Source organism: Pistacia vera, unplaced genomic scaffold (assembly GCF_008641045.1).
Source record: "Pistacia vera cultivar Batoury unplaced genomic scaffold, PisVer_v2 Contig219, whole genome shotgun sequence".
Taxonomy (NCBI): Eukaryota; Viridiplantae; Streptophyta; class Magnoliopsida; order Sapindales; family Anacardiaceae; genus Pistacia; species Pistacia vera.
The window spans coordinates 287775-315432 of NW_022196023.1; the positions used below are offsets into that span (position 1 = coordinate 287775).

Here is a 27658-nt window from a genome sequence, read left to right on the forward strand (position 1 = left end):
TTAATTCAGGACGTTTCTTATCATGACCTCTATAAGACTCCTAACTAAGTCTTAATCATTTATTAGTGGTTCTAGACATTGATAAACATTTCTGTAACTGCGACCTTGAAGTAAACAGAGTCAAAATCATACGCTGTAAATAAACTTCCTTCAATTGCCAGAAATGCAAATCCTCCACTACAGGTTCAATAAAATTTCACATTAAACATCCCCATAGGAAGTAGTGGACGATGTCATACAGGAAAAGGGGTAAATTCTTATTACAATCAACTATGAAAAAGAAAGTCATATTAACACCGGGGCAGGGAATTTGAACGACACAAATTAAGGCGTAAATATGAATAACCCAATAATTTATGCATTCTCGAATGTAAGAAATAATGAAAATAATGAACAACTATCTTTTTCCAAACTAAGTAAAGACTAAAAAGAGCCAGGGCAGGCAATACAGTTCAGTTTTCTAGTCAGACCCACCACCTCCCATATCCCAAATTCATTAGCCTCTAAATTAACACCATACTTCTCCAATCAAATCCTAAATGAGGTATAAACCAATCACCGCCATGCCTTGGTCAGAAAATAATAGTGATACCACTTTTAATGAGCTCTACTAGAATGAGGTGAAATATCCTAAAACTGATTTACCAAAAATTCCGCAGCTTCCCCTCGAAAATCAGAGTGGTGGGACCAGGGAGTGGGGTCACATGGAAGACATGCATTGCATATACTCTGAGGTCTTTGGTGAAAGGCACATATGCCGATATACTTGTCACCTTTGGGATTGTTCTGGAAGGACTGCACCCGAAGTGGTGCTAGGCCCCGCACCATTCTCAATTGGAGGAGAGGTACCCCATTTTCCTTCTGACTCTAACGGCTCAAGTATATGGACTCCACCATCTGTTAGTCCTAATGCAAACTGATTGGGGTCGGATGGATGAGATGCAATCACAAGCGGATACACTCTTAAACTGTTTACATTGTTGCATTGTTAGTCAAACTATATAAAAGATGTCAGTGTGGCCTGTGCACACGTGTGTGTGTGTGTGCGTGCGTGTGTGTGCGTGCGTGTGTGTGCGTGCGTGTGTGTGAGATCAAGGGATATCCACAATTTTAATAAAATTTATGACAGATACAAAACAGACCTTGGATTGGGAGTTAGATAGGCAGCCGGATTAATTCGACATCTCAATCTAAGAGATTGAGCAGTGAGAACACCAACACTTCCATCTTCAAAGGCCACATATATTGATTGGCTATCACAAGAATAAGTAGCATGTGTGATTGGACCACTTGCTTCCCGAGGGACAAACTGTTCCAGAAGCAAATTTAACAAGTGTCAGCAGAGCAACTTACTAAATCCCAAATCACAGAGGTAGCAAAAATAGTGAATAACTCTACTCACAAGAGTAGGACCACCAACATGTATAAACTAGCTCACCTGCTTAAGGCATTCCAATTTAGGTGCTTCATATATAGCTATCTGTGTTTCATGAACTGCCAGCAGATGTGTCTGATCAAGGTGAAACTGAACACGGGTATCTGCAAGGGGTGATGCTGCTCGCCCTGTTGGAATTTGCAAGAATTTACTAGTCTGCTTCTCCCATCCATCAGTACTCCAAACACAAAGCTGTTGCAAAAAAAAAGATAAAAAATTAAGGATCAACAATGAGTTACCAACAGCATTTGTACAGTTTATATTTTGTGTAGCGAACTGATCACAAGAAGAATAAGAAAGTCTATTTTGTTCATAATAGAAGAACTAAATACAAAAGCATGCGCAAAGGTGTGAAGCAAGCAGAGTAACAAACTCATACTTCCAAATTATATACAAGTTACAATAACATTTTCCAGTCAAGGACATTCCTTGTTTTCTAACTAAACTATCTAAACAGGAAATAACAGCTAAACAAAAGCTAATCAATGAGAACAATTGTACTTTTAGCTTTACAGAGTAGGCAACTTTAGTTATATAAATACTTAACTGCCTCTGCTACACACAAATGCAAACCAACAGAATTATTTCTCACCTGAGAGTCAGCTCCAGAAGACACCAGCACATTTAGAGTATGCGAGAATGCAAGGCCTGTTATTCTTTTCTGGTGTCCTTTTAACTTTGTTTTAACCTGTTAAGTAGAGCACACAGTTTTCAGATAAACATTATTAATTTTCCATCAACAGTTATATAAAGGTTTAGTTAAATCAGAGTACAACCTCATCAACCCGAACATTATAGATCTGGATAGATGAGTCTTCCATGCCAATTGCAATAATGTTATTGTCTTGAGGATGGAATGCCAGAAATGTCGCTGCTGGTGGTGGGGGCATGAATGTTGTCATCGTCTGTGTATAGCAAAAGATGGAAAAAAAAAATGAAAACAGCTATGCTGAAAGCTTTTCCCCGATAAAAATCTTATCAAATAACATCATGAGTCATGAATGGCCACTTGTCCAAAATTTCTAAACAGTTCTGTCTACTGTGGTAGCTTTAAAATCCATTATATAATGAAACCTGAGACCATGCAATCATACATATTGAACCCCAATAGCCACAATTAAAAACTCTAGTGTTGCTTTTTGTGGCTAATTGCTATTTTACATTTTTTGGACGCCAGACAAATATAATCACTATAGTGACACATCAAACCAATGTAAGATGCAAGCAAATGATTATGGGCATTTATCAACAAGATCTACTTTGCAATGAGCTAGAGTTATCCTAAGTGTTCCAAATTTTCTATAAGATTCATTTTCAGAGCAGGTGACAATGATGTAAACATACATAAAACTAAAAAAGAAGAAAGGCATTATACCTTAAATGTCATCATATTAAATAGAGAGATTTTTCCCCCTGAAGCAGACATTACATAAGAATCATTCTTTGAAAGGGCAAAGCATGGGACAGCATCTTCAGGATTTGTGTCGCTTATATCATTAGTCATCAATATTCCACTTGGAGGTTGCCACAATTGTGGTACTGCACTAGTAGTAGCCTAAAGAGGCAAAAGCTTAGTTAATTGCAAGATAAATGATATTATCACAAGAGTAGAAAAATAATCTTCAAAGGCACGAATTTCGAAGAATAAAGTAAATGTAATACCTTTCCAGTTCCATTTCGATCATTCCTTTGCCATTTCCAGAGCTTGTGCACGGCATTAGACGCTAATGCCAATATGGCAAATCCTGAATTCGTGTAAATTAACCTAGAAACCTGGAATGGTAATATATACAATATAACTGTTAATTCAAGAACATATCATTATAGGCAAATACATTCAAGTTGCGAGTGGCAAGTATTAAGACATTTCAAATGCAATAACCAACTAATAAGATTATAATATAAATCCACAATTTGGTACTCCAAGAACATATCATACAAGGAAAAAAATTGAAGTTGCAAGTGGCAAATGTGTCAGGAATTTCAAGACGCAACAAACCAACTACTGAACAACATATATAAGCCTCTCCCAGTTCTTAGATTTCAAAATAAAATCAATCCTTTCCTGCCGCATCACTTTTTGTGCACATATATACAAGAGTACACAGGTACGTCAATCTCAATCAGCAGCACCGATAAAATCCTCTTTCGCAAAAGTGACCCAATATTTAACAGCCAAATCAACTTATTTCTTTCTATTTAAGGCATTAAAACTCTCTATGTTAACTGATAGAGCATCATTAACTTCTTTAAATGCAAATAAGCAAATATATGATACAGCTATTCAGAAAGAACAGATATACACACATGCACATGTACAAGAGATCAATGAGGAGCAATTGTATGGAAAGTAGGGGCTGTTGACCCCACTGACAATTTATTTTCCATTAAATTCGCCTTTATTTTTAAGTTTTGGTCCATTAATTTTGCTACTTATCACACTCCACCCAACCATTTATGATCCCAAATAACACAATTTTTTTATTCTTTTAATTCCATGGGCCACCGAATCAAGTAATACAAAATAATACACTTTATTTCTAAACTCTTAAGTTTACATACATTGATTTCCTTTTACTGTTATACAACACTTATCAGTATTATGACTTTTTAAATTGTTACACATAATACTATCGTTTTTTTCTTGGTGAAGAGAAGAATTGTTTTTTTAATTGTTCATTCCTAACAAAAGAACTCCGTACAACCTTTTAAATTTTTATAATTATATTTATGTTTTCTTTCATTTATAAGAGAACACGAGGTTTTAATACTATTCAGGATCGCCCCAAATAAAGAAAACACCTAACTCCATTCCTTCAAAAGTTTTTGTCCACAGATGTAGGTGAATAAATATATGAGCACGCATGCTCTAATTTCAGGATAATAAACATTTAAATTAAAAATGAGACGAGAAAATTGCTGAAAATGAATCTTCCAAGCATTCTATTAACTTTAGGTGAAGCCATAATAAAGAATTTATCCATAAACACACACAAGACTTCAGAAGCATGTGCCTGAACATGGCTGTAATATATCTCAAATTTTATTTAGAAAAGTTAAGCATATTTGATGGAGAAATTCAAAATTTAAATCATCTCAACCTTGATTATATATCTTTATTTTAGGAGATTAACATTTTGATCTCAGATAAATTCCACACTGGCTAGTATCTTCCTATTGGCAAATGGAGTGAGAATACCAAAAAAAAAAAAAAGAATACAGACTTGCTGACATTCATACACACCATAAAACTGGATAGAACTGAAGAAGTGAAAGGAGAAAAGTGATATGGAAGTGCAAAATAGTGAAAAACATTTTAAAAAAGGATTTACACTAGAGATGGTACAGTAATTAATTCCAATAAGATTGCAAAGTAGAGTGTACCCTCATTGCTGTTAAATTATCCGGAAGCCTAAGGGACCGGCACTGTGATTGTTCATTAATTTCTGTCAGTTTCCAGATCCTTGATTTTTCCATTGACTCGTCAGCAATTTTGGGTTTTACATCAGCCAAACTTCTATTATCACTGCTCTACAGAAACTCAAAGTGAAAGAAAATAAATCATTAAAAATATAAAATATCTTTTTCATGTCTATTGCCAACTGTATGCAATAAAGAATTTGCATTACTATCTGAGGAAACATTAAGTCTGACCTAAATTTAAAAATATGAACAAAAATAGATTAAGTCAAAGTACAGATTCAAGATTATCCATGGAAAAGAAATCGACACTCACCATTCCAACCATTGCTGCTGCAGCCGAAGGGGCAGCTCGATCCCCAATGCTTGTTACAACACTTGCATTTGCTGAACCAAATGTGGCTATAGTAGGGGCCTGTATCTATGTTATTCATTTACAGAAAAAAAAAAATTAATGCATTTACAAAAAAAATTACACACAAATCTGTCAATTAAGAGGGTTCTATCATACCTTCAGAACAGCTGGAGCAGCAACTCTAGAAGCATCAAATGCACGATTCTCCACTGTTCGTAGCAATCTAAGACCATCACCATTTGCTAGAATTTTAACGTTGCTGTCATTAGTTGACACAGCTAACAGAATTCCTTCTTTGTTAAATCTAATACAAGGTGAGGCCTGCAGATTTTCATGAGGATAATTAGTTGGTAGGCATGATTGCATCAGCTAATATAAGACAGGGTTGTAGAAGTGAAATAATTACAGGTAATCCACCATCTGCATCAATAGTCGTCAACAGATTAAGATTGTCCATGTCCCAGAATTTGATTGTAAACTCATCCCCAGCAGCCAAAAACCTATTTTTAGTGGTATCAAATTGCACAATCCCCACAGATCGCTTCCCAAGACCTTGGTAAGTACGCTTGACAGCTCCTTCACTTTCATTCCATTCCACTAAGTATGATTCTCCTTCTTTGTTTGTCCCACATGAAAACAACCTTCAATATCATCATGAGATAAACAATTCAGTTAACAATGACATAGTACCAGAAATCAACTTCCCATCACCCAGAAAAGAAAAATCAGAACCATAAGATGCATGAAACATGTATGAACCTTGTTCCATCAGCACTATATGCCATCATTGTAGACGAATGACCAGGTGCATCGTAGTCCACTCTTGAGCCCATGTTATCATATAGCCATGCTTTTATTTTCCCATCAGTTGCTGTCGAGAAGAGAAACTGAGAAACAGAAGAGAAAGGAAAACATTAAACTCTTGAGCACTATAGTTATATAACCACACAATCTGCAAAACAGCAAAAATATTAAATTAAGAAATTCAAGGAAAAATATCCAAAAGAAAACTACTTATAACAGAGTAGGAGACCACACATTTTTCCTAGGGATGAAACAATTTTAACGAGACTGAGCAATAACTCAGGTATAATGCTAAATTTAACCAAAGTCACAAACCATAGCAACACTAGGAGTCCCATGAGCCACTAGTATTATCATTATGTTCCACATACAGTATCAAATTTAAGAGATTCAGAGGAAACAAGAAACACAACTGTTTGTTCGTTAATCCCAGTAAATAATAAACTACTTTTTTCCATGAAGAAAAGAGCACATCAAACAGATGATGATGAATTAAGTTGCATCTTAAAGTCCATTACCTGGATATTTTCCTTGTGATGAGGGCATATTGAATATACAGGTGCTTCATGGCCCTCAAAAGTAAACTGCTTAGTCCCTGTAACTGCATCCCATACCTGCAATTGTTTGAACTTCAATAAATTGTATCCTACTTAAGCAGTCTCATCAAAATCAAGGAGATAATGAAGTAAAGCGGACCTTAATGAACCTGTCCTCGCCACACGTGACAACACACAATTGTTTGTTTGGATATGAGAAAGCAAGATCATTAACACTGCCGTTGTGAGCATCAATCTAACATCCAAAAAATTCATGGCAATCTTCAGATTCTATATACTACAGTTTCATTCAAGTAAAAAAGTGATCCATACATACGAGATGCATAATATTTTAAGGCTAGCTAGGAAAATGCACTTGGATGAAATTAACTGTCACACAAACCTCTAGGTGATCTCTTAAATCATCCCCACCATGGTACGAGTATATATGCACAATGTGCTTGGAGTATGCAACACCTGGAACAACAACAAAATCAACAAACCTCTTTAATATTTAATAATACCTTATTTAAGAAAGCCACCAGATTTTCTCATGTGCACTGGCAAAAGTTTTAAGTGTTAAGTGGATAGCATCAAAAATCCAAAAGCCATTCAAACATACCAAAAAGAGTTCCATCAGGACTCCACATCACACGGTTAACTGAAACTGTAAGATCATTGGTGAAAGATGCCTAAAACAGAACCAGATGATTGTTCTCAAATCAAAGAAAAATAATTACTACATGCCCAATAAATCTTGCTAAGAAATAAATACCACACCTGAAAAGGCATTGAACATGATTTAATATCCCAGACCTTAAAACTTTTTGCAGCAATCCTTTCCTGGCTACCAACCTCCCACAACATAACATCACCCATGTTGGTTCCAACTGAAATTATTCAATCACATACAAATAAAGAGGAATACATCTACAACCGATCACCTAATAACAAACTGATTTTCAATATAATAATATTAATAAGAGATTCAATATTGTTCTCTAAGTCACTGGGGTCTTACCAAGAAGTAGAATTTGTTGCACCGGATGGAAATCCATGCTCTTGACAGCTGAACCCTGACTTAGAGTCATAACAACAGCCTTGGGCAAGTCATCAGTAGAGTAAGAACTCTGACCGTGACTCTGGCTAGGGTATGCAACAGGGAGTATATTTACTGACAGATTATTGACCTGTGAAATATATCATGTAAACAGTGCACCTATTAGGTAAACTTTATACAACTTCACAAGTATTATTATAAAATTATTAGCAGCAGAAAAGAATTTCAGGTGTCAAAGAAACACCAACAACACCCTTAATCACAAAAACACCAGTCTCAAAATCTACATCTCACCTCCCTCCCTCACACTCTGTCTCTAGTATCAAAACAGTAATCAAAACAAAAGTTGAGATTTCAAGAATAAGAAAGTTGATGGGTCCTACCTCCTCTGATATTCCAAAAGGCCTCGTTCTCTTCAATACATGTTCAGAATCAGCTGTTTGATAGTCCATACCTGGGTTATTAGGAGTCCTAGGCCGCTTTAAGAGGGCAGCTATTATACATAAAGGGTAAAAATATCAATTTACATGATATAAATAAGATGACTAATAAAGAGAGTAATAGTATTGTCATGCATATCTCACAAAAATTTGCTGTAGAAGAAAATTGAGAACCCAACCAACAACTCATTGTAAATCATTGTATAAAGATTTAATGATTTGTTTCAAGATCCCAATAATATATCATTTACTTGGTTTTATTTTCTCTCTTTGGATAGGTACACTAACATATTTCCTCATTTATTATTTATGCATTAATATTTATAATGACAGTAGACTTCATATCACATTTTCCACATATTTTATATGTTTGTCTTAGTACTAGAACAGTTTCAAATGCACTAAGCAGGAAAAACTAAAATAGCTTAATGCTGCTTGTTACTATAAGTTTTCCTCTAGCTACCTGCATTATTAGGAGCAGTCAAACCTATAGGCCCTGCAGAAGCTGAGGGGTGAGGGACAGGGGATGGATTCGCCATCCATCCAGCAAGAGAAGTCGGAAGAGCAGCAGGAGTAGGCTGAAATGGCTGGAAGAATACAATTTAAAGTTAAATTTCCAGACAGTCAGAGTCCAAGTTAGCTCAATTACCTAAAACCTTCAAAAAAATTCACTTACACCATGAGCACTCAGTGGTGGAAAACCTCCAGGCTTTGGAACAGCACCCATTAAAGGATTGGTAACAGGAGACGGGGCCCGGGCACCGTTTGGCTGTCCACAACTATGGTCTACAAATAGGGTCTTTATGTCAGGATTAGACCTTGGATTCTTACATAGCTGATGCTGCCAATTTAAACTGCAATTCAAATACTAATAAAAGTGAACATCTTCAAATAAAAGCAATAAACAAAAGCATAAAGTCTGACACACAAGAAAAAAAATGAACTTCTTGAGGACCTTTGATTAATTAGTGTCCGTAGCCTTGAATTCTTCAAGGTAGGAAATTGAAGCTTATCACGGAAAAGCGGATTAGCCTCTATCAACTTTTTCAGTTCAGCTAGCATTATACCCCTAGCAGACTTGGTATCTCCATATTTAGAGAGCTGTTCATTATCTCTGCAAGTAAGATCACAATCAAATTTATCATATAAGAGATATGATAAGACACAAACAAAGAAGACATACTAAGCAATGGAAAATAGTTAAGCACAAATTCTTAAAGATATATCAAATATATACCTAAAGTTTTCCAGTGTCAACAGCTGTGTGATCTCCTTGAAAAGCTCTTCATTAAATGCAGCAAAAACTTTCAAATCTTTAACTAATATATCCACACCTTTAGCACGATCACACCTAAATTAATTTTTTGTCAAGAAGAAGGCATTAAAGAACTTTAAACACACTCCAAAGTTATAACAAACAAATCAGTAAAACCGAAAAAATGCAAAGAGAATATAAAAGTGAACTCAATAATGCACTTGAGAAGACCTACTTGTCTAAAGCTTCAAGGTACTTCTGTTTTCGAATCTCAAAGAAAATCTTCATGGAATATCTATTATCATCCACCTTTGTGAACCCAGAGAGATACTTCTCGACCTCATCCCACTCTCCATTTGTCACCATGTCTTCAAAATACCTCATGTTGAAGAAAAAACCTGACTCTTGCTCCAATCTAAATTAATTACCATACATCAATTAACCCTTAACACAACCTCACAGAACTTGGTATATAAAAAATATATATGTTACGTAAATGACACAAATTCAGCAAATATACATGTCCACATGTTTATTAACAATTAAGAATTGTAAGAAAAAAAAAAAAAAAAAGTAAAGAACTGGCAGCGTACCTGTGAACAGTCTCTTTGAATTTCTCTTCATCAAGAAACTGAAGTATGAGAAACACGAGTTCTCTGCTAAGCGAAGACATAATTGTGTATCTGCATAAACATAACAGAGATCCAATCCTCACAGATCAATAGTTGGAAAACGACAATCCGTATCGTCACACATCAAACAAACAATAATTGAAGTTTGAGTGAAAAGAATTCAACAGGAAATTCAAAATTTCAGTCAAAACCTGAAAGAGAAAAATTGTTAGAAGAGAAATAGAATGAGAAGTGAAGGTTCATTTTAGTACCTGTAAAATATTGATAGATCGGAGAATTTTGACGAGAGCAAATACAGGGGGAGGTCGTTTCAGTGATTTCTCTCTCCAGTTTTTTCTTTCGTTTCGTTTCTTTTCTTTTCTTTTCTCTTTCTTAGTTCCGCTTCTGGTAAGTATTTATAGAGAGAAAAGGCTAGGGATTTGAAGAAGAAAGAGAGATGTGTGAGCGAAGAAATAAAGGTATCAGACCAATTAAATACCGTGAGCGATATGAGATGAGATTTGATAAATTGCTATTTTAAGTCCACTGATAAGTAGATGTGCTTATTCAGATGATAAGTGCTCTTCAGTGTAGACTGATACGCACAGGTGCTTATAAGTGTTTTAATACCGTTGATTTGGACTTATATTCAGCTGTAAATTTGCGGGCATTCCGATGTATAATTAATTTAATTTTCCTATTATAAGAAAAATAAACCCTCATTAGCTGTTCATTTCTTGGTCATTCACACACTTTAGTTCAATTGTGTTAAATTTACCAACTGCTTTTTATTCTCTTTTCAAAAAATTAGTTTTACAACTTATATACCTAAAATTATTTAAACTAATAAAATGAACATTATAGTAAAAGTAATGGGTGCGTTTGGTTTATTATTTTGGATAGGATTTTGAGAATAATATTGGGTAGTTCAATAGAGGAGTATTACGAGGTAAAATTTAAAAATTTCTAAAAAACCCCTTAGGTTTGCTAATTTAATTAAACACCTCAATATATAAAAATTGTGTAAAATGACAAAAACACCCCCACCACCTACAGTGCCAGATTCTGACGGTGGTACCCGAAATCAGTGTTGTAACGCATCGATATGGCCTTTTCCGGTCAGATCCACCACAGATCTGGCCAGAAAATGCCAGATCTACGACCAGATGTGGCCGTCGACTACCGTAAAGACAACGACAGCCATATCTTTGGCCATCGTTGACGACCAGATTGGTGAATAATCGACTATTTTCGGTTGTCTTGTAGGCCGTTGTGATAAATTCTGACTAGCACCGACTATGGTTACCGGAATCTAGTAAGCATAGGTGGATGGGGGTGTTTTTGCTAATTTTTAAACTTTTTCTGGGGGTATTTAATGAAATTAATAAACTTAAGGTGTCTAACAGTGATTAAAAAAATACACTAATATTTCTCAAATAATGTGCCAAACAATATTTAGGGAATAGGATTGGGAATAGAGGTAGAAATATTGAACCAAACACACCCAATGTTATCTATTCCTAATGCAGTAATGAACATTATAGCAAGGTTTTAAAACCTGACCAGGGGAGTGACCCATTTAGGTTACTGGATTGGCCAGTGGAACCATGATGTCATCATGATGATGTCATTTTGACATCAAAATGACATATAATAAAATAATAAAAAAAGGGTTGAACAGCCAGGTCAAACTAATTGAATCGACAGTTCGTAACAAAAAAATCTGGTCCAACCGCAATTCAAAATAGGTCATTTAAAAATCCTAGTTTTTTAATCGAACCGACTGAGCTCGATCACTGGGTTTCTGGTTCAACCAGTTGAACTAGTCGGGTCAGGCCGGGTTTCAAAACCATGTATTACAGTTCAAATGGGCAAGCGGAACCTATAACAAGCAGGCGAGACCCATTTACAAACTAAGCAATTATGAGCTGTCACGTCAAAGGTTGTAAAATTGAGTTATAAACCTAGCATTACTCATTCTTAATGTATCATAAAAATATTAAAATGATACGATGAAGATCAAATAATTTTCATATAAATACCATGATACGTTTATATTCCTCTCATCAAATTGGTCTTAAAATATATAAAAACAATAATACACTCATGATAATTTATTTATTTTAATTTTAAACAATATTGTATAATTATAAATACATAAAGATCCAAATACAAACGAGAGTTAGAGATCAAATTAGATAATTAGAATAATTAAATGAGAAATATTAAGATTTGCACTTAATGAGACACGTATTAATGTGATCAGAAATTTGTACTTATTGGCATTGCATACACGTGTTAAAGGTAAACTTTAACACTATTATTGGTTAATAGTTGGAAATAATTATAGGGATTTGTTATAATATGGGCTCTGACAGAATCTGAATTATTATTAATATAATTAATTAATTAATTATGACTGGCAGTAAAATTACCATTTTGGTAGGGTAGGGCAGAAGCAAGTAACAGTTATTGGTTGATATATAAAGACAAATTAATATGGAGTTTTGGGTTTGGCACACCAATATACTAAGTCAAAATTTAAATGAAAAAGCCTCGACCAACATTAATATTGAAAAAAGGAATGCCAAATATGAGCAAACAATCAAATTAATTTTATAAATGTAAATTAATTGATTTTAATATTTGGAAGGAATTGGATGTGGGTGGCGTAGTTAAAGCTGAGGTTGGCCAGCTACTGAGCAACGTGGACCTCTCATTAGTTAATGGAAACAAATTGAGTTAAATCACATTCACAAATTTATATTATGCACTAAAATAACATGATTAAAAAAAAAATGTGATTGAATCGAATACTACATTTAGGTGGTGTCTTTTAGCAAGCTACACACTCACGCTCTTGTTCTTTGTGTTATTATTTCGTAAAACAAATTCAATTGGTACTCAATTTATCCTAAATGAAAGTGAATCTAATTATATATTTCTAGTTGATAAAATGTTTAACCAAGAAAATACCTTTTTTTTTTTTATTGACCGAGTGTTCGAGTCCGCTTACGTGCACCTCAACTAATGATCGGAGTCATTGAACACCTTATAGCTCAAATGACCAGGTAAGCCACATATTATTATAGTAGGTGACCCCAATGTTTGAACTTAGGAATTTAAAAAATGGAGCAAACCTCTTTACGTCAAGCAAACCATTTGGGTTTAGAAACACGTATTTCTTATGTCTCTAAATATGAAATTATAATGTGTGAAAAGTGCATAATAAGAAGAGAAAACAAACCACATTGAGTGTTTTGATAGTAAAAAACAACGGTTCACACATGAATTCCTGAGTTTGAGTTCCCTCAAGTACTAATAAGGACTACTAAAGAATTTACCCGGTCGTTTACTTTAAAACCTTTGGGAATTATTGTGATATACACAAACTGACTCAGATACCTGCATCATAAACAAAAAAAAAAAAAAAAAAAAAAACTAGAAAAATAAATAAATCTAAATATTTTATTTATTTAATGAGTAATTTGATTATTTAAAAGGTATGATAACACTTATGGGTACAATTTAAATAAGAAAAAGACGATAAAGTAATGTTACTTACCTAATTATTATTTCCTTTTTTACAAATTAAAAATATTTGTATTTTTTATTTCTTAACCAAACATTTTTATCTATCTTATCATAAGAACCTTAAAAGGGAAGAAGCTGTATTAGAATAAACACGTGTAAATTAACTCATTAATGATGAATACGTAAATTTGTTAAGTAGATGATACATTAATTATGAATGATGGCTTTGTACAATTACAAAATAAGGAAATTTCTAACTGACTTTTATGTTAACGGCTGAAAAACCCCACGTACAGTCAATTCAAAATTTTCCTAATGGACACGGAAGTCACATGTGCCGCGAGTATCACTTTTACATACACGTGGCGAGTGGAAACAGTATACCTTTTTTTTTTTTTTAAAACTTAGTTTATAGGCGTGTGACATACGTTTATTAAATGGATAAAGTAGAGGGCCTGTTAAATACTTAGAAAAAAAAAAAAAAAGTCTTTATCGTATATTATTTTATCGTCTCTCAATTTCTCATATCATTATATACAATAAAAATCTCGTACATCGTTTTTCTCGTTTTTCATATAACCACACGTCAATTCACAGTGACGCAAGACAATTTAAACGGTTCTCATCAGACCATTTTTGTATTTATCTAGAAAAGTTAAGGACTGGGGCCGACTGACAATTCATACCCACCAACTTTTTAAATACTTTTTTTTGTACCTAAAGGCTAGTAAATTTTATTGTGGGGAAGGGTAAAATGGTCAAAAATATTATTAGTAAGGGTAGAATGGTCAACAAATATTTGACCGCCAGAGAAGAGAAAATAAAGGGCAGGCGCACGTTAGCAAGGAGATGACCGACAGTTTTTTCCGTTTTCTAGCAGATCTCGGTTTCCAAAATCACTTCCAAGACCACCCACAAAATCTTCATCACTTTCTCTACAAAGCCCAAGCCTCCATTTGCCGTCATCACTCACCACTTCCCACCACCACCTCCATTCACACGGCAGCTGGATTTTCGATCATTTCCGATGTTAGAAATCCACCATTTTCCTCGAGCCTCTCTCACCTTTAATTCATTCACCCCGAGATCAATACACCTGCCAATCGCAGGAAATTGCCGCCTAAGTTTTTGCGCGATTTGCCATCTTTTTGGCCTATTTGGTCAGCCAAAATGCCCCCTACCACCACCGTTTGACTTCCTACCCTCTGCTCTTCAAAACCCACCCCTCCTCCAAGCCTTCGTGCACGCCATTTTTCACCTATGTCCAGCTCTTTCCACCATGGGATAGCCACAATTTGTGGTGGTTTCCTCCGCAAATCATTAGTGTTTTTGGTGTTGTGTATTTTCTGGCCATTGTTCTCTCCTAGATCACTCCAACCTCGCTGCTCCAAAGTCGCACACCACCTGCTCGATTTATTGCAGCACCCAGCTCCCAGCCGGCAATGGAAGAGGCTAAGGATATTTTTGTAAATCATTGTATTTCCCACCCAAAACATAATATTTGGGTGGTAAAAGAGTTTTAAAAAAATGGGTGGGTATGAATTATCAGTCGGTCATTTTTTGGGTGGGAATAGGTCAACTCTTATCTAGAAGAAGAAGTTATGATCACATGCGTACACCTCACTGCAAAACAATAGACATCACATAAAATTTTTAACTGACATTAGTCTTGACTTTCAACACAGGGTATTTCTGGGGTTTAGGGGATGCCACGTGGAGTTTGTACCGGCGTAATCAAAACATTTTGGCAGAGATTATCCCCTTCAACTAAGTTCTTGATACGTCAAATCAATAGTTTATTAGATAATTATTTATAAATAATAATAGAAATGTTGTTATTTTAAAGTAAAATATATATATATACAGACTAAGAACATTTCTAACGGTGATGTTTATTTTATATATATAAAGATTATTATTTTTTTTAATTTTGAAATATAAAAAATAAAATTTTTATTCAAATCTAATAAACTCTTAAAATTTAATAAAATGTTATTTATTTTTAAGAAAAAAACTCAATAGGAGAGAAAATTAATAAATAAAATACACGAAAACTTGTAATTTATTAATTAAAGTTAAAATAGAGTGTGAAATTTAACTCTTTAAATATGGAGAGTCATACTTACTTTTTAATTTATAATTAAATGATGAGTCGGTTGAATTCTTATTTTTATAAATAAATTTTTTATAATAAAGAGTTTAAATCATATAAAAAGTCTTTTAAAAATATTATGTAAAAACAAAAATATTAAAATGTAATTAAATAAAGAAATTATTATAAATTAACATGAAAGAGAGAAATGTTTTAGAAGGTGGACTCCTGCACGATGGAAAAGACAGCAGATATACACTCTTCATTGAGTTTCCTTGGATGCTTAAGCAGCCGCCCCCCCTCTTTTTTATTTTTAATTTTTGGTTACAATAAACTTATCATACAATATTTTTATATAACGTTTATTATAATAAAATATAATTAATTAATTTTAAATTAATATAAATTATTACTTAATTGTATGTATAGTAATATTCTTTTAGTATCTATTTTTTCTTTTTATTCTCTTATTCATATTTCATCGTAGAAAAATTATATTATATGATCCTGAAATTGAAAATAAGCAAATTTAACTTTTTCTCTCATAAATGATTACTTTTCCATTTTTCACTAATTTTATAGACAAAAATTACCCTACGCAAAAATAAACCCTTTCTCGTCATCTCCAGCTCCATTGAACCAAACCATAAACTTTCCTCCATCTTATTTTGAAAAGAAAACTCAGATTTTGTGTAAGAATCGAGCGGATTGAATATGGTTATTTTTGGATTTGGCTTGATTGATGTGTTATTTGCGTAGATTGGATGAAAATCCGACTGTGAAAATGGCAAACAGAATCTGGTTTTTTTGGCCGAAACAATGGATTCCGGCTGGATTCAGACAGTCAAAAATCTCAAGTTATTTGGAAAAGAAGAAGAAGTCGCGAGTAGGTCGAATACGGGGTATTCAACCGGATTTGGCCAGGCCGAAACCGACTGAATCACATGGTTTGGACCAATTTAGCATTTCCAGTGCAATTTGGCCGAATCAACCGAAACCATGTGACGGGGCAGTAGATTTAACTGATATCGTATTGGAAAAGGCTGCCATCTTTATCTTTATTTCAACCAATAAATCTTCAAGTTCATCTGGAAAAATGGCCAGTTGAATTTATATATGTAGCAGTTAAATGAAGGAACTATAAGTCTATAACTTCATATTGACATAAAAAAGAAAAATTAAGAAGAAAAAAAAAAAAAACAAATTAAAATTGTATTGCATCTTTAAAGGTTGTCTTTTATTGACAACTATAGCTTATGGCCCTCCATATCTTTTAATACCGAAAGCAGGTTATGACTTGCAAATTCGAGCTCATTGGTAAGTTGTCGAAATTTTTTTTTTATCCATATCATCCTGCAAAATGAAGTCAAAATTACAACAGTCCATAGCAGATAATATACACTTACCATGTCGAATTGCCAGACTCGACCTTGTTGGTAGAAATATGAAGGCAGTATAGTCAACATTAATACATGACAAGAAATGTAGCAATACAACATCAGTAGGATTTAGATGCCATGTCCATATAACTACGAGAATGAAAGAAAGACTCCCATGAAAATCATCAAAATCCTATTCAATAGTCTGCTATTAGCCTACTACATGCTGCTGAACTATTGAAAAGAAAAGATTAAATTGGCCAAATCGGCCGTATCACATTTCGGCCAATTGGGCAGAAGCTGCCCTGGCCAAATCCCCCCTAATCGGCCGGAATTCGATTCTTCTTCTTAGTGACCTGCAATTTCTAGCCGATAAGGGGATATTCGGACCAGCCGACACCCCCTATCGGCCAGAAATTGCAGATCAGATTCCGTTTTCCACAACGCCTAAACCACCAATTTTCCACCATATCCAACAACAACTCAACAGGTTCTCCCATCTTGAACACAACACTAAACCCTAAATCGAAACCAAAAATCATTATCAAAACTCCAAACAAACCCTAACTTTCTCAAACACTTAAACCCAATCAAAACAACCCATAAACACAATCAAATTCATGTCCAAAGAAAATCTTTAAATCACAACTGTAACACCCTTAACTAATTCTCTTAAAAAAGAAATAACATACCTTATCAAATCGGGATGTCGAATTCGATAGTCGGAATACGATTTGGGAGAGTTTCTTTACTTAAACCGAGGCCAATTTCTGGTTCTTCATATATAATCCGACGCAAAACGGTTTGAAAAGGGTGGGTTTTAGAATTGATGGAACAAAGGGAGGCTTGAATTAGGTTCGAGGAAGAAGATGAATAGTGCAAAGGAGTTATATATATATATATGGGGGTAATTTCGTCCATCCAGTTTGTGTAAATTGGATTTACGTTATAATTGATTATTTTCATAGACTTCTGCCACTTTTCAAATCTCACCCCATAAAGGTGTCATATTGCATATAATATAATTTCTCTTCGTTATAAATTTTGGGACATTTGAACTTCACAAGGTCTTGCCTTCTAACCCCCCACTATTAATTAAAATACATGCAAACTCGTTCAGACACTTTAATCTTTAGAAAAAATAAATATATAAAAATAAAAAGCCTTGCCTTCTATGCCCGCTTTCTAAATATAAATATCATTTTATATATATCACTATAATTCTAATACAAATAAATAGATCAAGACTCAATTGAATGAAAAGTTATAGAGTCCCACCTCTTCTTTTTCTTTTAAAAAAGGTTCTTTATTGTCAAAAGCTAATCCCTCCAAGGAAAATTTGAAAGTGTTTATTTTCATTAAAAAAAAAATCCATTTGAGTCACAAAAATGAACTTTTTATATTAAAGGAAAAGATTTTATCCATAAAATGGATTCTTTTCAACATTGCCAAAACCTGTCTTCAACATATATCATATTATAGAAAATGTACATCTTTTTCGTGTCAAATTACTATTGAGAATATTATGTTGTTTAAAGTATTAACTTTATTTGGGTAAGCATGATTAGGAAGTTGCTTAGCATATGATAATGTTATTGTTGGCCACTAAAGTAAGTCATGATTTGCCATTAATTAACTAATTTCTCCATCATGTAATTGCACTTAGTGGATATCTGCTTTTATATGTCCAATCATTCCTCCTTTTTTCCTTATTTGGATATGAGCGGAGACGTATTTTATTTTGATTCTAACAATAAAGCTAGTCAAAAGGGAGTTGCTTTCGTAAGAGCATCTCCAAGATATTATTTTTATGATTCAAACTCTCTATTATAAAGAGTTTATCTATAAAAAAGGGAGTTTAACAGATTCTTTATTCTTTAAATATAAATTAAAGAGTAAGTTTGACTCTCCATATCTAGAGAGTCAAATTTCATTATTTATCTTAATTTTAATTAATAAATTACAAGTTTTTAGATATTTTATTTATTAATTCTCTCTCTTATTAGATCTCTTTTTTGAAACTTAATAAAAGAAAAAATTAAAATTTAAAGAGCCCATTGGATTTGAATAAAAATTTTGTTATTTATAATTAGAATTTAATGAAGATGTTCTTTATTTATATGAAAAGTGATTTTTAAAAATAGAAAGAATCATTGGAGATACTTTAAGCGAAGTAAGATCCTTATTCCTAAAAAAATCTTGTCGACCAAACTAATTTACTAAAAACCACCATCAAGTGACCATCAAGTGACCCAATGATAAAAGAGTAAAAATAAGTTTCATGAGCTCCTGATTTCAAGTCTTCTTAGGTACTAATAAGGGTAGTCATTAAGGAACTTACCTAGTCGTTAACTTTAGAGTCCCGAGAGAATAATTGGGGTGCGCACAAACTGACAAAGATACCACGATCACCCTCCAAAAAAAAAAAAAAAACAAAAAACTAAACCTATAAAACAACGATATTGCTTTCCAATGTTCTTAATGGATAGAAGACTGAAGATATGCCAGCAAATTGTTTCTACTTAAGACTCTACAATTCTACAAGCATTCACAGTAATAAAAACATTGTACCTAAAGAGCTGAATGGTGAGCTAATAAAATGAAGTATGGATATATCAAACCAAGGCTCTCCAACTGAATCATAAAATTTTCTTTCAACTAATAATTTAGAGAAGCTATATATTTGTCTTCCCTTTGCACATAACATTTGCCTCAGGAAACTGAAAACTCTATTGCCAACTCTTTAAAAACACCAAATTGGTGAGAAATGCTACATGTTCGAAGTAACGGAATTAAAGGGTAAAGGATAACTACATTTCTTTGTAACATCTAAATACTCTTTACTCATCTCTTGGTGTTGGACAGGATATGTTCATTCTCGTAAACAGCCCCCAGGAAGAAGAAACCTAAAGTTAGCTGCATTCTCTATCAAATATTTAGGAAGGTGAACAGCTGAAGCAGAACGGGGTATAGAGCCCATCCTCTTAATTATATCTTGAAAGGTGTACTCTTCAGGGAGCATATCAAAAAGATCATCTCCACTACAAATGATTTTCTGTATTCGAGAAGGATCTAAATACTCCCTTCGCTTTACTCTGTCTGCATGACTATAAGCAGTCATCTTGAACACAAATTCCTGAAGTTGACGAAAGCAAAAGCTACAATGCCAGCCTGCATCAGAAAATATGAGATCTGTTTGGCGTGAATGCCGGTATAGGGTACCAGGGCCATAAGTGTGGATTGTGGACCGCCAGCTGCTGTAATCCACAGGGAACTCAAATGAGTACATGTAATGCCTCAACTCAAGGTGCAGTATAGGTGGCACCCCATCACACCATTGCAGTAGTTTCACAGTGTGGGGGCTTGGGATCTCATCCGCATCTGACATTATGAGTAGGTCATCATTGGATATCCCTGCAAAAAAAAGCAACCCATTTATAGCCCTACGCTGCTCTGCTTCATGAACAAATGGGTCTTCATATGACCCACAAGATGCAGTTCGACCAGGATATACAGCATGGACAATCTTCTTCTCAGCAAACGCAAACCGCGCTTGGTTTGATGAGAAGTAGAGAGGTTTAGGAATGCCTGTAAAAGTGGTGTTGGATTCAAGGATCACAAATTTTGTAACAAAGGGATCCAGCTCACGCCACCTGATCTCAAGGATGTCTAGCTCATTGTTGAAAATGATACCATCAAAGACACGGCGGGGTTGTGACCGTATGGACCAACCATGGAGTTTGCAAAGATGTTCCATTGAGACATTTTCTGCATAAAAGTGAGGTAGGCGTCTGAAGGGGGCAGGGGGTTTGTCCCAAAGTGGACGGAAAAAATAGGATATTTTCTCACCATGGGTGTAAATTGCAATCATGCAAATTGTCACAAGTATCAGGAGATAAATAAATAGAAGCTTTGGTGGGTATCTTTTGGTGTAGCTGAGGCGAATAGAACGCGCCATGGTTTCGTAGAATGATGAAAAAGGAAGGCTACTAGCATTTTTTTCCCAATTTAATCATCAGAAATATCGTGACGCTAATGATCTTGATCACCTGCAGAAAAAAAAAAAAAAAAAAAATTATTAAAGATTACTATAACTGATGAATGTACATATAATATAATGTTCTCAAAACAAAGCTCATGAAAGCACAATTAGTAACAGGAGTGATATAATGTATTACAGCCTTGCATTAGAAAATATGATAAGGGAAAACAAATGAATAATCCCAGACCCAGTATTCTTGGTGAAACTATGCAAAATGAGCCCTCAGGTCTACTAATGTGAGCAGTCTATGACATAGTATGGAGTAAGAATTTAACTCTTGGTATCAGGCACCTAGAGAAACTTTTGTTTAAGGGTCAGCCTGATGCATCACCTTTGCCACTGGCCTTGCATACGGAAAAATTATCCAGCCAAATTTTTTTTTTACCAAACTTAAAACTAAGTGCAATTTTTCATAAACAAGAAAATCAATTTAAGGCATACAGATCACTTCCGTGTAATTCTTTCAATATGCTAGTTCACAACAACATCACAATAACCAATTCCAAGAAAATTGCTCTGCACAATGCATTTTAAATTTCAGATATTATATAAAAGGTCTCATACATTCCATACCAATAAATTCAGTACTATGAAATTGTTACTTACGGAAGAAATTCTTGGTGCATTAAACAGGAGGACAGCAATTGAACCAAGATTATAGTTAAAATTTTCTGACAGACCACAACTACATATAACTATATATTTCTCATATTTTTGAGAGCTCATTTGCTTAAAAGGTGTTGAGCCCTATTTTCTAAAACATCAAATTTCTTAATTTATCCTCATTTTAAAGTTAAATTAGTATCATCATTGTCAATTACCAAGGATCAAGAAGTAGGCTACATAACCAAGTCAATGTGCTATAAAAAAGCAAATAGTTTTTGCTTTACCAAAGCTAAATCATGTTCCAGAAAATTAGCAAGACAGTTGATGTGTAGAAATGCATGAAATAACAACTTATGTCTTTAATTACAGATTGTCATTGCTCTTGTTACCCAGTTTTAACATGAGAACATTGAATTCAACCAAGACAAATTGATACAATTGCCACTCAAACCTGCTTATCAATCTTGGGAAATGAATTTAATAGGGATGCATAACACAATCTTAAATTGCAATAAACACAGTTATAAAGATAATCCATCATTAAGACAAGAAATGAAACTTTGTACTTGGATTGGAATTAGATTTCCACCGTAAAAACATCACATAGAATGAACTAACAAACCCGGATTTAACTAAGCGACTTTAATGATATCCTGATTCCAGATTAATTCCTAATAGAAAAGGATATATATAGCTTTCTAACAGAAACAAAGCACTATATATTAGCCAAATAAACCAAAATTCATAATCTTTAATTTTCAATATTCACATGAACAAGGGTCCGCAACTCCAAAATTAAAATCAATTATACAACCGCTCTAAGCGATTTAAAATGCAATAAACTTAAGAGAAACGGAACTAAAACCCTAAAAATAAATCAATGAGCAAGAATTTATTAACTGAAACATGATAAACATGGTTCAGATTCAGCGTACCTGAGGAGATTCATTAAACTTTTTGAAAAACGTATGTACTTAAAAAACGATAAAAAAGAATACAAAATGATGATGAGACTGCCTTTTCAGTGGGACTGAGAACTTAAAAGCATTCCCGCCAGATTATATTAAAAAAAATACGATTCAGTCCATTCGCCATTTTTAATTGCAGAATGTTTTTCCTATACTAGTACCAGAGGACAGAGAAGCCAATTACTCCTGAAGAGAAATGATCGTCCATGGCCGATAGTAATCTATTTTAAGGTTGTCCTATAAAAAAGGGACACATGTACAAAAGCGAGGAATAACCGTAATGACTGGTTACGTGGCGGATGATTCATGAAGTGGTATGTATGGGATTTCCGAGAGATGAACGTTACGCTGGCGGGCCGTTTATGAGTGGGAGGCGACGTGGCGTGCAGATATAAAATTCTACAGGGGTATGATTTTGAATGGTATATTGAAATGACAGTTTTACCCTTCTTGGGGCGTGGCATGGTCGCGGCGCCGTACTGGTTAACCGGGATTCATAACTAAGACTATCTCGTCGACAGTCGACTCCATTAAACCAACAATAAGGCACAACGCAATTCATCACACAGAGTATATCTTCATCTCTAACAATCAAATTGTATACAAAACTAACACTGTAAATCTGCATACCTGATAATATGAAGACGAAAACTTTGTTCACCGAATCGTCTTCTTGAACTACTTGAAAATAATCTTTCAATTCTATCTCGATTCTGTATTTATGTTTATTGGATTCTACTTCGACAAATAATGTTTATGGGATTCTACGTCAAATAATCTTCTACTTCAAAATAATCGTCTTCTACGTCACAATTAATGTTTTTCTTTATTTAGTACTTGACAGATGGATATTCAATTTACCGTCCGTTTATATAACAAAGTTACTTATAATTGGTTTTTTTTTTTTTAAATATTTATTAAGGATACGGTTACTGGCCTGCAACTCACATTATAATTTTAAAATTCTTGCACTAATTGATAATTGTTAAACAAATCCCATTAATTTCGAAAACAACTCTTGTATTTTATGTATGAGTAATACTACAGCAACCGAAGATTGTACACCGAATCTGTGCACCGAATGACGTGACAAAATCCTGACCGTTGATTAATATCAATTGATAATAAATCAACGGTCAGGATTTTACCACGTCATTCGGTGCACAGATTTGGTGCACAACCTTCGATGATTCTATCATTTTCGTTTATATATTTACCCCTCTTCTCATACCTTTCTCAACCTTTATTTTCATATATCCAATCTAGAATTATACTTAGTTCATGATGCCATATTTTGACATTAAATGACATATAACGTACAACTATCAAACCATTAGTAATAAGATTCAAAAATTAAATATCGTTCAATTTTTACCTTATTTGGTTCTACCCATAATTTTGTTTTCCAATTCAAAGTTCAAACATTACATATTCTTAATTCTCATAAAAGTTTAACATATTAGAGAAAAGAATTCGGGTTTCTTGCCATGTTTAGACCGAAGAATTGACCATCTTTACGGGACCAACTTCAATTGTCAAAACATTAAAGAAAAGTAAAAAATAAAATAAAATTAATGGTCATATTCATCTCTTGACTTTGCTTTTCAATATTAAATGCACATGCTTCGATCATAGGCAACCAAAGTTCACTCCCAATACGTGTATAAAAAACCCAGGATAAAAGTTTGAGGCCAATAATTTAATACTTAGATATTTACGAAGAAAACCCTGCATTTCTAAGTTTAATGCTTTGTTCTTTTAGGGGTTATGTTTGAATCCCATTTTGTTAGGCAAATGATTTAAAGCTCTCGTATAATTTATTGGTATCTCCATTACTAGTCATATTACATTTATGTTTTAAAATATCTCTTTAAATCTTACTTAATACAAATATATATATTATTGGTTGTCTTGCATACTCTCTTCACGAAGGCATATTTAAGATTTAAATGGGAGGAATATAAATTAAAATTGTAAGGAAAATAAATTATTAGAAAAGTTCAAATAATATTTAATTAAACCTTAAAATTGCTCATATATATATTTAGAAGAAAAAAAAGAATCTTAATGTTTGTGTTGTGTGTGGCTTTTCTGCCAAACTCGGGCCAATGCGAGGATATAGCCCGATCCAGAATAAGCTCGGCAACAATGATTGATCGACCCAGCATAAGCTCGTTGAGCCGTATCTCAACCCAGCATAAGCTAGTCACAGACAGTTCAAGGAATCATTCAATCAACCTTCTAGATTATTTCAGATCCTAGATATTACGGGAATGACTCAATCAATAACTATCATTGCGCAATCACAGTACCAAATCGCGAAGGTATCAAAATTACGATTTAGATCAATTGTAGTCCCCTAAATTTTGCTTTTTTCTCTGTACAAATCTTGTATAAACCCCCACTCGAACGATGAGGAAGAGGGATTTTTTGAGATAAGAATTGCATTGTAAGCTCTCACCGAAAATACAAAAAACTCAGTGGACGTAGGCTGTTAACCTCGCCAAACCACTTTAAAAATCTCTTTGTTTTTAATTCATTTCGTTCATATTCATTGTTGATTTTCACTAATCACACACACATCAGTTCCAATCCCGGCAAGGTTGATCGGATCATACTGGTTGGTGCAGAATGTTTGTATCAATATTTTGGCACTAGGAGGAGGGCCTCCGCCAATATTTCAAAGATTCTGGCAAACGTTCACCGTAATTTACTTGTCCTAGGACCAAAATGGTGTTCATTAGATCAAGAACTACTACCGGAAATCACGAGAACGTGGAAACCACCCATTAGGAGGTGCAACAAGAGAATGTTGGACGCTGACCACCTATGTTGTCAGCTCAGCACTCCGCAAACAACTAGGGGGCAGGGATGTCAAATCTCAAGAACGGCCAGCCGATAGATATGATCAGGACAATGGTTGCACAGACAGTGCAACAGAACGTGGCTAAGCTGAGGAACCAACAATCAATTGCCCAGAACCTTGACCAACCGCGCTTTGCCAACGCCACCCCAACATGTATGAATTTTGCAAGTGGACAGTCCGCTTCATCGCCACCGTCGCCGAGGGGTGATCAACACCTCCAACCTCGCAGGCAACACTCCATGCACGAGCGTGAGTCTCGCGGGCAAACAAACCTCGGGAGGCGACCAGGGAAGCAGTCGCTGAGGGAAAGTGAAGGCGACAGACACAACTGAGAACCTTGGCGGTATCCCCAGCATCAGCGTGCCGATTTTAACCCATGCCTAAGACAAGATCGATCTTCATAGGCTCGCAAAGCGAGCCATGTGCGACAATTTGGCAATGACCGACATTCCGGTTATGACTGACATTACAAGCAACGCACTGAAGAGCGTGATAGCACATACCAACCCAGCCATCATGACTCGACCTCGCGCATCAATGCACGCGCCGAAGGAGCTTTGCAAGCAACAGACTTGCGAACTTATTTGCTCAAGATACACCTTAATAGAGCCAACCAGGACAACCAAAGTGAAGACATATATCATATGCAAAAGATGCTTGACGATCTAAAAGCTTGCCAGAACAATCTAGCGGAGGAGATAGTAAGTTCCCCATTTACGGAGAAAGTTCGCCAAGCCCTACTCCCACAAGGGTCCAGGGCGCTAGAGAGCAAGTTCAATGGGACAGGGGACCCCAAAGATCACCTCGATAACTTTAATGACCTGGTGGAGCTACACCAGGTCAATGATTTAGTGAAATGCCGATGCTTTGCAGTCACATTAGTCTAAGATGCCAAGAGGTGGTACAAGCGGCTTAAGGCGAACTCCATCATCCTGATAACAATTCTTTACACTATACCTACAACAGTTTCAGGTGAGGAGACAGTTCGTAAGTCGTTCAACTACTTGAGCAACATTCGCCAAGAGCGGGACGAATCATTAACCTCGCATTTAACGAGGTTCCAGAACGAGTAGGTAAAGGTCGCTGATGCCCCCGAAGAATACATTCGGACTCTACTGATCACAGGGATCAGACCTAACACAGAGTTGTGGATAGAGATGACAATGGGCCCGATATTTTTGGGTACCCGACTTGGCCCGGCCCCAAAGGGGCGGGCTTTACCCGAGGTTGGCGGGCTTGGGCTTGGGCTTGATTTTAAGGCCCGACCTCGGGTACGGGCCGGGCATGGGATATCTTTAGGCCCGGCCCGTTCCCAAAAATTTTAGTATTAATTTTACTAATTTACCCTTATACTATATATTTAATTACAATATTATCCTATATATATATATATATATCCATTTTTCCCAAACCCTAACCTCAATTTTTATCCCATATTGAAGGTTTAACATGTTAAAATTGCCTTTAAATAAGTTAGATGGGTTTGGTTCAACTTATAAAAGTGGATTTCACGATAACATATTATGCACAGCTGAAAAGTTAGTATAATAAAATATTATGGAGTTTTAATTGCTCACTTATTACTTAAATTATTTGCGGAAATAGCTTCAATTAATATTTAAAAACTATTTCTAAAATTAAAAATATAATTTTTTTTTTGAAATTTATTAATATTTAAAAATAAACATTATTAAAAAAGGCGGGCTTCGACTGGGCCTACGGTTATAAAAAACCTGTCAGGCCGGGCTTGGGCTTTGTCTATCATACCCGTAACGGGCTCGGGCCAGGCTTGGGCCTGTGTCATGAGGTTGGGCTTGGGCTTGGGCTTGGGCTTGGGCTTGGGCCTGGGCCAAGGGGTACCCGGTCCCGGCCCGGCCCATTGCCATCACTAGTTATGGAAAGAGCTCCAAAGTGAAGATCATGTGAGCCCGACCAAATTCTACCAGATGGCTATGAAATACCAGTGAGTAGAGAGCTCGTTAGTGACACTAGCCAGAAGCTCGACGCGAGGGGGCTTGGACCGAAGACAGGATCGCCCATCGAATAAGCGTGGGGGCCAAGACCGCAGCAATAGGGATCGCAACAGATTTCAAAAGAAATAGAGCGTAGATAACCTCGGAGATAGGCAACCTTTCCCGCGGTATGCAGAGTACACCCCCCATCACTCAAGACATCGCCCACATCTATGAAGTATCTCGAGGGGCAAAGAGGCTGCCCACTCCAGAAAGGATAAGGGGGGCACTAGACAGAAGAGA

The 27658-nt window shown here is 35.1% G+C and overlaps 2 protein-coding genes across 2 annotated transcripts; both read right to left on the reverse strand.

Moving 5' to 3' along the window:
* Positions 1-129: 129 nt before the first annotated feature.
* On the reverse strand, positions 130-10347 carry LOC116130297 (topless-related protein 4-like). Its single transcript, XM_031416041.1, has 26 exons — positions 10189-10347; positions 9899-9988; positions 9541-9720; positions 9288-9401; positions 9006-9164; positions 8727-8904; positions 8514-8637; positions 7994-8103; positions 7572-7740; positions 7331-7440; positions 7173-7242; positions 6954-7027; positions 6711-6806; positions 6533-6628; positions 5970-6097; positions 5617-5851; positions 5367-5531; positions 5172-5270; positions 4820-4966; positions 3098-3208; positions 2811-2990; positions 2212-2340; positions 2028-2123; positions 1439-1627; positions 1143-1309; positions 130-968 (listed from the first exon to the last, which is right to left on the reverse strand). Exons 2-26 carry the CDS (start codon positions 9976-9978, stop codon positions 770-772), a joined length of 3405 nt encoding a protein of 1134 aa, XP_031271901.1. The 5' UTR covers positions 9979-9988; positions 10189-10347; the 3' UTR covers positions 130-769.
* Positions 10348-19556: 9209 nt separating this feature from the next.
* On the reverse strand, positions 19557-23286 carry LOC116130328 (beta-1,4-mannosyl-glycoprotein 4-beta-N-acetylglucosaminyltransferase-like). Its single transcript, XM_031416076.1, has 2 exons — positions 23168-23286; positions 19557-20970 (listed from the first exon to the last, which is right to left on the reverse strand). Exon 2 carries the CDS (start codon positions 20877-20879, stop codon positions 19794-19796), a length of 1086 nt encoding a protein of 361 aa, XP_031271936.1. The 5' UTR covers positions 20880-20970; positions 23168-23286; the 3' UTR covers positions 19557-19793.
* Between the last annotated feature and the right edge of the window lie 4372 nt (positions 23287-27658).